Source organism: Protopterus annectens, chromosome 6.part0 (genome assembly GCF_019279795.1).
Source record: "Protopterus annectens isolate FY-2018-M chromosome 6.part0, PAN1.0, whole genome shotgun sequence".
NCBI lineage: Eukaryota > Metazoa > Chordata > Ceratodontiformes > Protopteridae > Protopterus > Protopterus annectens.
In genome coordinates this window covers 459,745,623-459,759,115 of record NC_056737.1, presented here as the reverse complement: position 1 = coordinate 459,759,115, position 13,493 = coordinate 459,745,623, and the positions used below count along the sequence as shown (strand labels likewise).

General features: G+C 42.0%; 1 protein-coding gene across 2 annotated transcripts in view; it reads left to right on the top strand.

The window, feature by feature from the left end:
* Positions 1–13,493, top strand: part of DNAJC17 (DnaJ heat shock protein family (Hsp40) member C17) — a 968,483-nt gene that overhangs the window by 280,131 nt on the left and 674,859 nt on the right. For both annotated transcript variants that reach the window (XM_044074193.1, XR_006365217.1), the window contains exon 6: positions 1,204–1,300. In XM_044074193.1, coding sequence (XP_043930128.1) covers positions 1,204–1,300 — 97 coding nt within the window. The remainder of the gene's footprint in view (positions 1–1,203; positions 1,301–13,493) is intronic.

Genomic DNA, 13,493 nt, shown 5'->3' with positions numbered 1-13,493 from the left:
TATTCATTATTTTCCTAACGCAAGCAGCATCTGCTTCTCAGTAAATTTCCAAAGTACAAGCAAGATTTAGCTGACAATACAAGGTCAGAAAGCAACTGCAATTTGTACAGATTTATGCAGTATGAAATGGAATAAATGTGTTAACTCTTTTAGGCTCTGAATGCACTAAGCATATTACTAATACACACATTAATACATATTTTTCTAACACTCCATATTTCACTAAAGAATGTATGGTATACAGTTGTCTGCAAACAGTTCCTTTCATGAAATACATACCATCCATGAGCCATATGTCCAACATACACAAATCAGACAAATTTTGCACAGTAGTTAACAATGCCACTATATTATCAGTTAACGAATTGGACATGTTCTTTTGTACAAATCGCCCTCCTTTTAAAGGAAACTTGCAGCATCAATATTTAACAAACTCAACCTAGTACCTATCGGTTTCCCGCTATCCTTCACCCGAGCTCTTCTAACTTGCTGTAGTAAAGCTCTTCTGCTTGGAAGTGTAGCTGCAAATTCTAGTCACGAAGATGCAATTGCATCATCAACAATAATACAGGCAGAATCACGAGAAAGCGTAGCTCTCTGTTTCAAGTTAAAACAACATACTTTTCTATTTCACTAGGGTCACCTAAGTGATTATGAGCAACAGATTTTAACAACTCTTCACCCGTAGTGACTGTTATAGGTCTCCCTCTACATTTCTTAGAAGACTTGTATTTACAGCAGCAGTACTTGCGTGTCTTAGTGCACTTTTCTAATATATAAACCCTTCGATTAGTAAGATTTCTCCTCCTGTTTGAGATTTGGCACTATGATAGACATCTTCATTTATTCCAGGCTGATAGCATACCACATTCGCCATGTTCAGAAGAGGTACATTGTATGGCTAGCTTAAACTGTGAAAGTAATTTAAAGGCATAGTCCGCACTGCATAGACTGTTGCTGTTTTTGGAGAAATAAGTTCCGAAAATTTGTAGTTTTGTCTAACTGCATTTTCGTGAAAGTGGAGTCGGAGGAGTACCGTTCGGTCGAATGTAATTTTGATAGGAAGTAGTAGAACCATGTGTGTGTGTGTGTGTGTGTGTGTGTGTGTATTTAAAAAAAGTATACTGAGTGCTTTTTTTTTCCTTTTGCTAGTTGCTGTTTTACTGACATTACAATAATTCTTCTATTTCTGTTTGCTATTAGATAAGACGTCTTCGAGAGGAAGGTTCTCGTCAGTTGGAAGAACAGCAGAAGCTGATTCAAGAGCAAATTCGGCTGGAGAGGGACCAGAGAGTGCAAGGTATACATACAGAATAATTTGCAATGCTACTTTGGAATAAGACATATTTGCCAGGCATGTGTGTGACTAATGTATAGTATTTCCCAGCTGTCAGTAATATAGATTTGTAAATGCTTAGGAGCATTTACTAGATATTTCTTTTACCATTAATCAAGTGATACATTAATAGAATTGATTGTGACATTTTTCCCTTCTAGTATGCACCAGAAACATCATCTTTGTGTAAAAAGCAGCAGTGAAAAACATTTTAAAGATTCTTCGCTACTTGTACGTAACCAGTATTTTTCCTCAATTAATTTGGTTTTACTCATATAAAATATTTATTTTATTTAATCACTAACCCCTTAACTTGGTGTGGTAGGGAACTACTGTAGTTTTTATTAAAGCTATTTTCTGACTTCTTTTCTGCTTTGTGTTTAGTCCTGCACTTTGTATATGTCGATTAATGAATATCTGTTGTTAAGAGTTTTAGTTGTAGTGAGTAATCACAATTGAATACTTGACTTTATCACAGGGGGAAAGGTGTTTTACATGCTGATCCTTCAGCATGTTTAGTTAACCTGTAAAGTGATTGCCTCACTCCTGTCTACTGCATTTTTTGTTTCCAGCCTATCCCACAAGGGATCACGTTCACACCTGTCATTTGGTGATGACTGAGAAGACAGCAGAAGAGGTGCCCCCCCATTAAACAGAGTTTGAAACAGGGCACATTAGACAGCTCAAAGAGAACTTTAGGATTTGTTCTCTCCATATGAAGTGTCCTGGGATTCAACTTATGCCCCTCCCTGATTTAATCACATGACTGATGGGCCACCTTACCCAGCATGTGACATGGAGTCTTCTGGCAAGTACCTTTCTCTTCCCTAAGTATTAGCAGCTTGTCAGTGACACTAAGGAAGATGCCCATTAGCCCTCCATGGCTTGCAGGGCCTTTATCCATGCCTCTGCTGTATTGAGTAGCATGTTTTATATGATAGTGGATGGTGACTGATCGGGTGAAGGACTGCATGATGAAGCAATACTTTTTAATGCCAGTTTATGATCTTATACAGGCCCTTTCTTAGTATTACTACTTTTGGCCACTGCCTCTCTTGAAACGGGGTATCTGTATATCCTCCATATCTTTTTTATAAGTCATACTTGCTGACATAATGGTGCTGGTGAACTTCAGGACTGGTGCTAGAAAAATCTGTCTGCCTTTTTAAATTTTGGTAGGTGGAGAAATTAGAGGAAGTTGAGTTCACCATCTGAGACAAATTGACATAATGGTTTGCCCCGCTGCTTGTGTGTCTACTTATGACACTTCATATGGAGCGAGAACAAGCCTGAACAAGTGTTTTAGAGAGAAGGTCAAACAGCCTTTGGTCATTCCTCCATTGGAGACTGTTCAGAAGGATGTCATCTTTTGCACACTGGCAGCAGCCAACCATTGAACCTTCAGCAGAAATGTCAGTTGTTGTGTACAGAACCTCATCTGAGTGTCATACGGTGCCCACAGGCATCACAGAGCATACTGCTATGCTCTTGTGGCTCACCATAGATCATATAGACCACAACACACTTTACTGACTAAGGAATTAAGTAGCTATTGGCAAATTTGTCTAGATGGAATTCACTTTGCAATTTTTATGCTTCCTAATATTAAATTGTATTTTCACGTCTTCCATTACCACTCTTTTTTTTTAGTGGAGCAGGCACTGGAAAAGCTGGTGTAGTTCCTTGGTTAGGAAAAACTGATATAGCTCTCTGGTTCTTGGTCAGTTGTCTAGAAAAGATCTTGAGTACAACTTTCTTAGTATGTAGCTACATCTGCCTTTGTACCTTTTATTGTGCTGATGTAGTGATGTCTCACTTGTATGGTTCATATTAAGTGGGGATATTTTTATGAACAGTTTAAACCCTGTTTTTTAAACAACTTTAGTAACCTTCATTTTATTTATTAATAGTTTAATTATTTATAATGCCTATCTACAAGAACTAGAATCACTCAGTATTAAACCCAGTACTGTTTTCTAAGGTGATCTAAACTATCTGCCTATATACTGGGATACCTACACCACCACTAGTGCACAAGCACAGAGATTCCTGGACTTTATCGATACAAATGCCTTGGAATAATTAGTGAGATTACCCACTAGGAGGAGTAATATCTTGGATCTTATCCTTGCTAGTATGGGAGCATATTGCATCATCCCTTGCTATCACTTGTTAGGTCTGACTTCTTCAAAGTAAAACTGAAACCAGACATCCTTTCCATTCAGTATACCTTCAGAAATTTCTTTAAGACAAACTACCTACTCCTAAGTGATACATTCCCAAAATTCAAATCCCCATCCAACCCAGTTAACTCCACTGAATATGCAAAAGGATACACGCACTACACTGTACTATCATGTAAACAGCTTCTTGGATACAGCTGTATCCCATAGGAACAAATGAAGGGCAAACCCCAGAAACAAACTTACATGGTAGACCATAATATCAACAGCTGTATAATAAAAGGAAAAGTAAGAAGAGTAATTCCCAGAATATTAGAGACCTTGTCACTGAAATAAACAAACAACTCAGGAGCTTAAAATCCACCAAAGGCAAGTTTGACAGTAAAATAGCTACCCAAACCAAAGATAAATCACAAGGCATTTTTTAGTTGTTTGTAATCTCAAAAGTGCAATGCAGAAATATACCGAGCTGATTGTGAACAATGTTCCACTGTAACAGCTACAAACAAATGCAATCTGAGGGACATGCTGCTCAGTGCTAGAAGTCTAAATCTCAAGATGCACTCACTCGAAGCTCTCCTTAAAATGGAGAATGTCGACATCTGTGCTGTAATGGAGACCTGGTTTAAAGAGGCAGAAAGCACCTCCGCGCTCCCAGGCTACAACTCATACCATACCTTTCGGCCCCAGAATGTGTCCAGAAGCAGCAAAGGTGGTGGTGTCTCCATATTCTTAAAGGATACGCACACCTCTAGACTGGTAGCCCAGCATAATGCATCCGAGATATTTCAGGTACAACTAACACTGGGTAAGACTGTGATACAAGTCATAACCTGCTACAGAACCCTAAACGTGTCCCTAGACTCACACGCCAACTTCATAAGCACCCTGGTATCTGTCAGAGTCCAACCCAATACTCATACTGGGTGACTTCAACTACCCTTCCATCAACTGGGAAAACTATTCAGCTACCAATGTACAGGCCCAGCGCTTTCTGGAATTTGTCAATTCCAATGCCCTGGACCAGATCATTCTGACCCCCACTAGAGGAAGCAACATCCTCGACCTGGTTATCACCAGTGTGGGAGATTGTTGCTCCACACCTATAGTCAGTTCCTCCCTGGTTAAATCTGACCACAAACTGATCACCATGGAAATCTCCATGTCACCTACACCCCCCGCTAAGGTGACCACCCTGAAAAACTTCTCTAAAGCCGACTTTGGGCTCCTAAAAGCATAGGTGGTTAACCTCTCGGTACCCATGCCAATGGAAAATAGCTGCATGCCTGCCGAATCATACAACAGTGCACTGTACGAGCATATACACAAATGTCTTGCCATACCAAATAGAAATAAGATGATATCCTCCAAAAAAAGGAAGCCAATCTGGTGGTCCCCAGCCATCATTAAACTCTACAACAGTAGGAAGAAACTGTTGCAGAAAAAAATGAAGTCACAATACTGGAAAACCTCCATTATCAGTCTCAACAAAAAGCTGAGATCCCTTATCAAATCCTCTAAAGCCAGCTGTGAAGGCAGAATTGCAGCTGACACCAAAAACAACCACAAAGTCTTCTATAGCTGTATCAAAAACCTCAAAGGCAATACCCAGATTTGCTCTGAGTTATTGCACAATGGCACCTCCTATACTGAGCCAACAGATATAGCCAACATACTTGTTGACAGATTCAGTGCCAACTTTACCCCTCTCTCCCTCCCGAAAGGGCCCTATCACAATACCAAAAGAAAGCCTGATGCCCACAATTTCTGCAGCACAGATAAAAGCTGCATTGTCCAAAGCCAAGATCACAGCGTCCATGGGACCTGATAATATCCCTGGCTGTGTCCTACATGAGATACAAAATGAACTGGCACCACATGTGTGTGCCCTGTTCAGTCACAGGCTTACCTCAAGCTATGTCCTTAATGAATGGCACACTGCTACAGTCATCCCACTCCATAAAGGGGGAGCAACTACAGACACTGGGAACTATCACCCCATTAGCCTGTCAAGCCTGGTATGCAAAGCTATGGAGTGCATCATCATGGACCTGCTTTTACAAAGATATAGGCAATCTCCAAACTCTTGACCCCACATAGTTTGGCTTTATCAAGGTGATATCCTGCCTGCTGAACCTAATTGACTTCTAGGCAGTCACCAAGGCTGTGGATGAGGGTAAGGCAGTGCATACAGCCTACCTTGACCTGGCCAAGGCCTTTGATACCATTCCCCACTCAGGTATCATTGATAAACTCACCAAACTAGGCATCAATCCTTACATCACTAGGTGGGTTGCAAATTGGCTCACAGACAGGACCCACAGAGTGAAAGTTGTGGATTCCAAGTCAGACCGTCGATCAGTCACGAGTGGAGTCCCACAGGGCTCGATCCTGGGCCCTCTCCTGCTTGGCATCTACTTCTCAGAAGTCCAGACCAACATAGAAGGACTCTGGCTGACCATGTTCGCTGAAGACTACAAGCTAGAAGTCATTATCAACTCCCCAAGTGATGCAGACATCCTACAAAAGGGCCTCTCTGAGACCAATGACTGGTGTCGGAAACATGGCCTGAAACTTGACCTCAAAAAATGCATTATTATCCCCTTTGGAAAAAACTCAGTTCCCATGAATTACCACGTTGATGGGAGCCTACTGAACACTGAAGGGGCCATAAGAGATCTGGGCACCCAGGTCAACAGCCACCTCACCTTCGACCACCACATTGCCACTGTGGTCAGAAAGTCCTTCTATGTGGCACATCTTGTAACCAAAGTTGCACATCCAGGAAGAAAGAGGTCATCATCCCTCTCTACTCATCCCTCATTAGACCAATCATTGAGTATAATGCCCTGTTTGGCATGTACCTGACCAGACACCTACAACAGCTGGAGAGGCCACAGAAGTACCTCACAAAAAGAATCCTAGGCCTTAAACACATGTCCTACATGGACAGACTTAAGAAACTTCAGCTGTTCTCAGTCTCTTATCGTCTACTTAGAGGTGATCTCTGCTTGACTTACAAAGCCATGTCTGACCCAGCCCTACTTGAAATGCTACACCTAAAGAAATCCCAATCCCCCCGCGCCACATGCTCCAGAGATCACAACCTCATTACCACAAATAACAGAACATGCTGGAGGGACAGGTTAATTTCCCAAAGACTGCCCATACTCTGGAATAAGCTTCCCATTCATGTCAAGCAGAGCACCTCACTGGCCGTCTTCAAGAGAAATCTTGACGAGTGGATGGGTAACAGAAATTTCACTCCAGGGATCATTCCAGTTGCACTACTGGATATGGGCACTATGAACTAACATCGGGTGGCACAGTGCCTAGGCAATTTTTTTTGGGCTAGGTTTGTAAAGGCTCCAGGGCCATTAGCCTAGTACACACCTATGAACCTACACTGAAACTGATGATATAGCTAACCTCTTGTCCAGTACATTTAGGTGTAACTTTACCCCTCTCTTCCTCCCCATCCTAAAACTGGCTCACCTCCATTTACCACACAAGATCAAGTCCTAAAAGTGCCATCAAAAAGCTGAAAATACTGTATTGATGGGTCCTTACACTATCCCTGGATGCATTTTCAATAGTATGAAGCAGAGTTAAGTCATACCCCTAACAACACTGTTCAATCTCAGCCTCCATACAGGTTTTGTACTAAGCATTCCCCTGCATATGGGAGGACCATCTATAGACACAGGCAATTACAGATCCATAAATCTGACCAGCCTCGTATACAAAGCCTTGGAAAGACTTATGGAATTAATCCATCAGGATATAAAGAATCTCCAAATAATAGGCCTACCTCAGTATGGATTTTTCAAGGGCAGATCATATGTGTTCAACCTGGTGGATTTTTTTGAAAAAGTCACCAAAGCAATGGATGAAGTCAAAGCAGTACACACCACATACCTCAACCTGGCTTAAGCTTTTGCCACAATTCCCCACTCAGGCATAGTAAAAAAGATAAATAAATTGGGAATAAAACACTATATCACCCACTGGATTGCCACCTGGCTCACAGATAAGATGAAGGTAATCAAAACAGATGCAGTAACCTCCACAAAGAGACCAGTCAGCAGTGGAGTCCCCCAGAGTTCTGTGCTGGGATCTGTCCTGTTTGGCATCTACTTTTCTAAAGTAAAAGCCAATACCAAAGGGCTCCGGCTGACTAAGTTTGCAGATGAATGCAAACTAAGAACAGTCCTTGAATTCCCAAATGGTGTAACAGTCCTGCTGGAAGGCTTGTCTCGAAAGAATAACTGGTATCAGTCATGGTTCTGAACCTGAATCCCAAAAAATGCATTATTTTATCTTTTGGGAAGTCGTCTACGCAGGGTTACTACCATATTGATAATACACCCATAAGGGTTGACCCAGTTGTCCTGACTTTGGGAACTTGTGTAGACAATGACCTAACTTTTGAACAACATGTGCCCATTGTAAGAAAGTCCTTCTGTATTACACAACTGATAAACAAAGGGATTATGTCTAGATCTAGGGATGTCATTGTCTCCCTTTACTCAGCCCTCATTAGGCCAATCGTTGAATGTAATGCCCCCTTTGGCATCCATCTGTCCAGACACATGCAACAACTGGAATGCCCATAGAGGTACCTTACTAAAAGGCCTAAACAACATGTCCTACATGGACTGACTCAAAACCCTGTCACTATACTCTGTATCCTACAGAGTACTAAGAGATGACCTGTATCTGGCATACAAAGCATCCTCTGAACCATTACTGAAGGATTTATGCACATCAGAAAGTGAAACGGCATCAGAAATACATTGTTTAGGAATCTAAATCTCTTCTGCAACATCAACAGAGTGGTTTAGAGAGACGGGTATATTTTGCAGAGGATACCAAGGCTGTGGAACAGACTGGCCAGCCACATAAAACAGAGTTCATCCCTGTCCATTTTCAAGCATAACTTTAGGTCTGTGGATGGTAAACAGAAAATTGACCCCAAGACTGCCCTCTGCACTACTAATGGACAGAGGCAGCTCCTAAACACTTCCCATGCATGGATCCCCTCAAATTATTTATGGTATGACCCCAGTTATTCTCATTAGAGATAGCATATAACTTTCAACCATGGGATAGGTAAGGCTGATGAGAGACTTAGGGACACAGGTGGACAGTGGTCTCACCTTCGATAACCACATCGCCACAACAGTCAGGAAATCGTTCTGTGTGGCACACCTCATCACTAAGGGCTTTTCATCTAGAAAAAATGAGGTCATTGTCCCACTGTACTCATCCCTCATTAGCCCCATTATAGAGTACAATGCCCCATTTGGTATGTACCTCACAAGACATCTGCAACAGCTGGAAAGGCCACAGAAATACCTCAGTAAAAGAATCACAGGCCTAAAGCAAATGCCGTATGCTGACCATCTAAAAAAAACTCCAGCTATACTCTGTGGCATATCGTCTTCTCAGAGGCGATCTCTGCTTAACATACAAGGCCATGTCAAACCCTGAGCTGTTGGACATGCTCCACTTAAAGAAATCCCAATCCCTCAGAACCACACGCTCCAGGGATCTAAACCTTGTCATCACAATGAATAAAACATGCTGGAGGGATAGGTTCCTGACCCAGAGACTCACCATATTCTGGAATAGACTGCCCATACATGTCAAACAGAGCGCCTCGTTGGCCCTCTTCAAAAGGAACCTTGACGATTGGATGGGAAATAGGAAATTCACCCCAGGGATCACATCAGTCACCCTGCTAGACAGGGGTCCAGGGAAGTAAATATTGTGGGAACAAATATCCAGGGAATTGTTATGGCTAGGGCCAATAGCCTAGTACCAACCTATAACCAAATGGGATAGGTTATTTCAAGCACAAAAAGGGAAATTGGTTAGGCTTAAAATGGCCCACAAGAGCAGCTAGTCTAGTACTTACATGTGAACCTTTTAAATTATCACTTAAAACCAATGCAAACATGTATTACCAGAAAAGAAAACCAACCATAGTAACATTTATTTTCCATTTATATAGAGTTATACGTAACATATGCTTTCTTTTTTTGTAACTGTCATCAGTCCAACATTACATAAAATTAAGAATTCCTGCCCTCCCTTAAACCTCACTCTTCTTTCTTCTGAACATTTATTTATTCTGCATATATTTTTCCCACAATTTTTGTTTATTTCTATGCCATTTGCTCCATTGTCTAAAGATCCCTCTTCCAGTTCTTTTATCTCTTTTATAATATTCAACACTTCAAATGCAGTTGATTTAGACTTCAGTTTCCATTTTCTATTAACTTTTTTTAGTGGTAGGCAAGAGAATTTATGTATTTATTGACATTTATTGACCGGGAAAGTCCATCTGGGTCTGAAACCCATTTTCAGAGGAGGCCCGGGGAGAAAGGTACATACATTTTGACATTTTACAGTTGTGTTTACACAAATTCTTTTACAGAAATATAACATTTAACTTTAATGCAATGTTACTTACAGTTATAGTTACAGACATATTAAAGCTTAATAAGTAAGTAAAGTAGCAGTTTACAATCGAGTTTGTTTAGGATCCAGCATATAATTATATTTGTAAGAATATAATTAAGGTGTTGTAGGTTAAGTTGTTAGTTTTGTGGGATTTCAGAGAGTGAAGTTTAAGTGTTGGATGCACTGAAACTGAATAAGGCTTACTGTGTCTAAGCAATTCAGATCCTGTGCTTCTGCTCAAGAGTCATGTCCTTAGTTTCAGCCATTTGCTCACCAAATATTTTTGACAGAGTACTCTGTAGGGAATTTTTAAAATATGCTAACTCATTACACTCCCAAAATGTATGTTCACAGTTACCTCTTTCTTCCCCATCACACCACATTATTTGCTTATCTAACTGAGAAAAAATACTTCCAAGTCTGCTTGGGGTGTAAAAATGCCTATGCAAACATTCCCAAGCATAGATTCTCAATCTTCCAGACTTTGTTGCATACTTGGGAGCCATACATATGTCCTACCATTGTTTTCTTGTAAAATTACTTTTCCAATCTGTCTTCCAATTTTTTTCTGACCGACTCTGATTGATTCTTATAGTTATCATGCAGTATTTCATATGCCCTACTAATTATCCCTTTTAAAAAAAGCAGCTTCTGATGTCCTTCTATTCATATGCTGCAGTAATCCTCACATAAGGGAGTCTGCCTCTGGCAGACAAGTACGTCCGGCCACTGTCCAAAAGTCTTCATGCTACTGCAAGGTACATGCTACGCTGCGCAACATTACATGTACGTCACGTCAGCCATAAAGAGACGTTGAATATAAAGCAGACGTCCACACGCACCTACCTCAGAACTTTTCTGCTGCCTGTCCGATTGCCTGCTCCAGACATTTGCTCACCAGAACTGCTGTGTTCTAGTTTCAGATAAGTCCTTGTTGGGGGGTTTTCTTTTTAAAATTGTTTGCTGCTACTTGTTGTTAGATTCATGTCAGCTAGGAAAGGCAATTTCCACATAAGGATGCCCACAACCTTTGCCTCTTTTGTTTAGGCCCAGACTACGACCACACCAAGTGTCTTATTTGTAAATCCTTTGTCCCTAAGACCCTCAGGAGTTGGCTAGCCTCTCTTAAATTATATCAAGAAAACCAGCAACTTAAGCAGTTAGTGTGTGAAATGGATGTGATGTCAGGCCATTCTGATGAGCCTGTAGTGAAGAAAGCAAAAAAAAAATCACATCCTGAACCTTCAGCTGTGCCCTCTCTTCCGGTTGTTGCTCCTGAGGCTGGTTTAGGCCCAGAGAGTGTCCCAGAGGTAGTGGATGTACCTTGGGCAGGTACCACAATGAAGGCCCTGAAGGAGTCTGCTGGCACATCCGTGAGGAAAGGGTAGGTGTCGAACCAGGGCGACATGGGGGAACCAAGGCTCGTTATATCTGTGGGCACTCATTGTGTCACACAGATCATGTTGCATGAGGATGTGTTTTCAGATATCGTCAAATGTAGGCCAACGTCCTATCTGTCCACATTCCATCGCATGGAAGCCCCTAAAAAGAAAAAGACAAAGACTAAGCATGTGTCTCCTGCTACCCCTCAGCACGCCCGTGATTGGAAAGCCTTTTCTCAGTCTCTTTGATGCATTTATGGACCTTTACCAACCCCCTCCTTCTTCTGTTCCTCTGCAGCCCTTTTCTCCTTCCATATCCTTTAAAAGGACAACTGGGGACACTTCCTCAGAGAAGGAGGATTCTTCTGGAGAGGAGTCATTAGCCTACTCCACTCAGTTGGTCTCTCCCTTAGGGTATACCTCCCCAGAGGAGGAATCTAATAGTTCAGTTTCCCCTGGGGAGGACATATCTTTTGGAGAGACTATTCTTATGAAATAATTTTTTTAAGTGCGACTGCTCCCATGTTTTGGAGATTCAGAAGAGGTATTATGACCTTGTGCAGATGGACTCCCCTTCTTCTGCTATCCCTCCAGTCCTGCCTGCCTTTCTGGATGTTTTCTCGGCTGCCTCCAAATGTCCAAACTCTCAGCCTCCTGCCCCCAAGCATCATGACAGGTTCTATAAAGTTCCTGAGGACTCCATGTTCCTATTCAAGGCTTCTGCTGCTGATCCAGCTACAATTTCTGTCTCCATAGACAAGGCTTTTAAAACTACTACCATCAACTTCCTTGTTACCCTCTGATAAGGAAAGTAAGTTCATGGAATGGTTGGGAAAGAAGGTCTACACTTCTCCCACCCTGGCCTTCCGTGCAATAAACTATCAGACTCGCATGGCAAAGTACTCCCTGGCCCTTCTGGCGGATGCAGGGAAAATGTTGGCAGACATTCCAGATTCCCCAGCTAAATCAAATTTAGCAGCTTTTCTTAATTCTACTGCACAAGTGACTAGGCATTCCATCAGGTGCAGCTATGATGCTGATGCCTCTGCTGGGGCAGCTGCTTTTGGGTCTGTTTTGAGAAGATATTCTTGGCTTAAGCTGCAGCCTCTGCCCAAAGATTTCGAAGCCAAATTGCTGGATGCACCACTGGATAACAAAGCCTTGTTTGGGAGTTCAGCTGCGGAGCTCTTCAAGTTTCTCTTCAGGAGAAAGGAAAAGAACTACAAGATCGTAAACGTATTAATGTTTCTGCTGTGACACGATTCCAAATAAATTATCCTGTAAAGACTGGTTTGATTAGGAAACCTTGTCAGTCATCTTCTTCATCTAAGAGCAAGAAGGGACCTAGAAAGCCAGCCTCTTCTAAGTCTGCTTTCTCTACCCCTGCCTCTAAACAGTCTTTTCAGTCCCAACCCAAGTCTGATAGTCTGTCACTGTCAGCCCCCAGGGCCATTCACTCCCTTGTCTCATTGTCTCAGTCTGTCCCTTGCTGCTTGAAAGCTGATTACTCAGGACTCTTTGGCGCTGTCCATTATGACAACAAGATATTTTATGGTTTGGGAAAGATTGCTGTCATTCGGAGGGATTCCACCCTTCAAAGACGAGTTGAGTTTCTTTCCTTGGGTCATCTTGGATCTGATCTCTCGGGGAACTATCGAAGAGGTTCCCACTTCCTAGCAAGGAAAAGGGTTTTACTCCAGGATGTTCCTGGTCCCCAGGAAGGATGGGCCCCTTGAGACCCATTCTGGACCTTTTCCATTTAAATACCTTCCTCAAAGCCCTTTCTTTCCGTATGTTGAGTCTACCTTCCCTTCTACCCCTAATTCTTAGACAGGAGTTCATGGTGTCTCTGGATATAAAAGATGCCCATCTTCACATTTCCACCCACCCAAGGGTCAGGATGTGTTTACATTTTTCTGTGGCTTCCTGGCATTTTCAGTTTTGTGCTTTGTCCTTTGGTCTCTCTAAAGCACCAAGGGTTTTCATGAAGTGTTTGGCCCCTGTTCTAGCTTTCTGCAGAACACAAGGAATTCAAATCTTCCCTTACCTAGACAACCTTCTGATCCAGGCTCAGCCCCCAAAGCTTCTTCAAGAAAGTCTTTCCTTCACTAGTGCCCTTCTGTA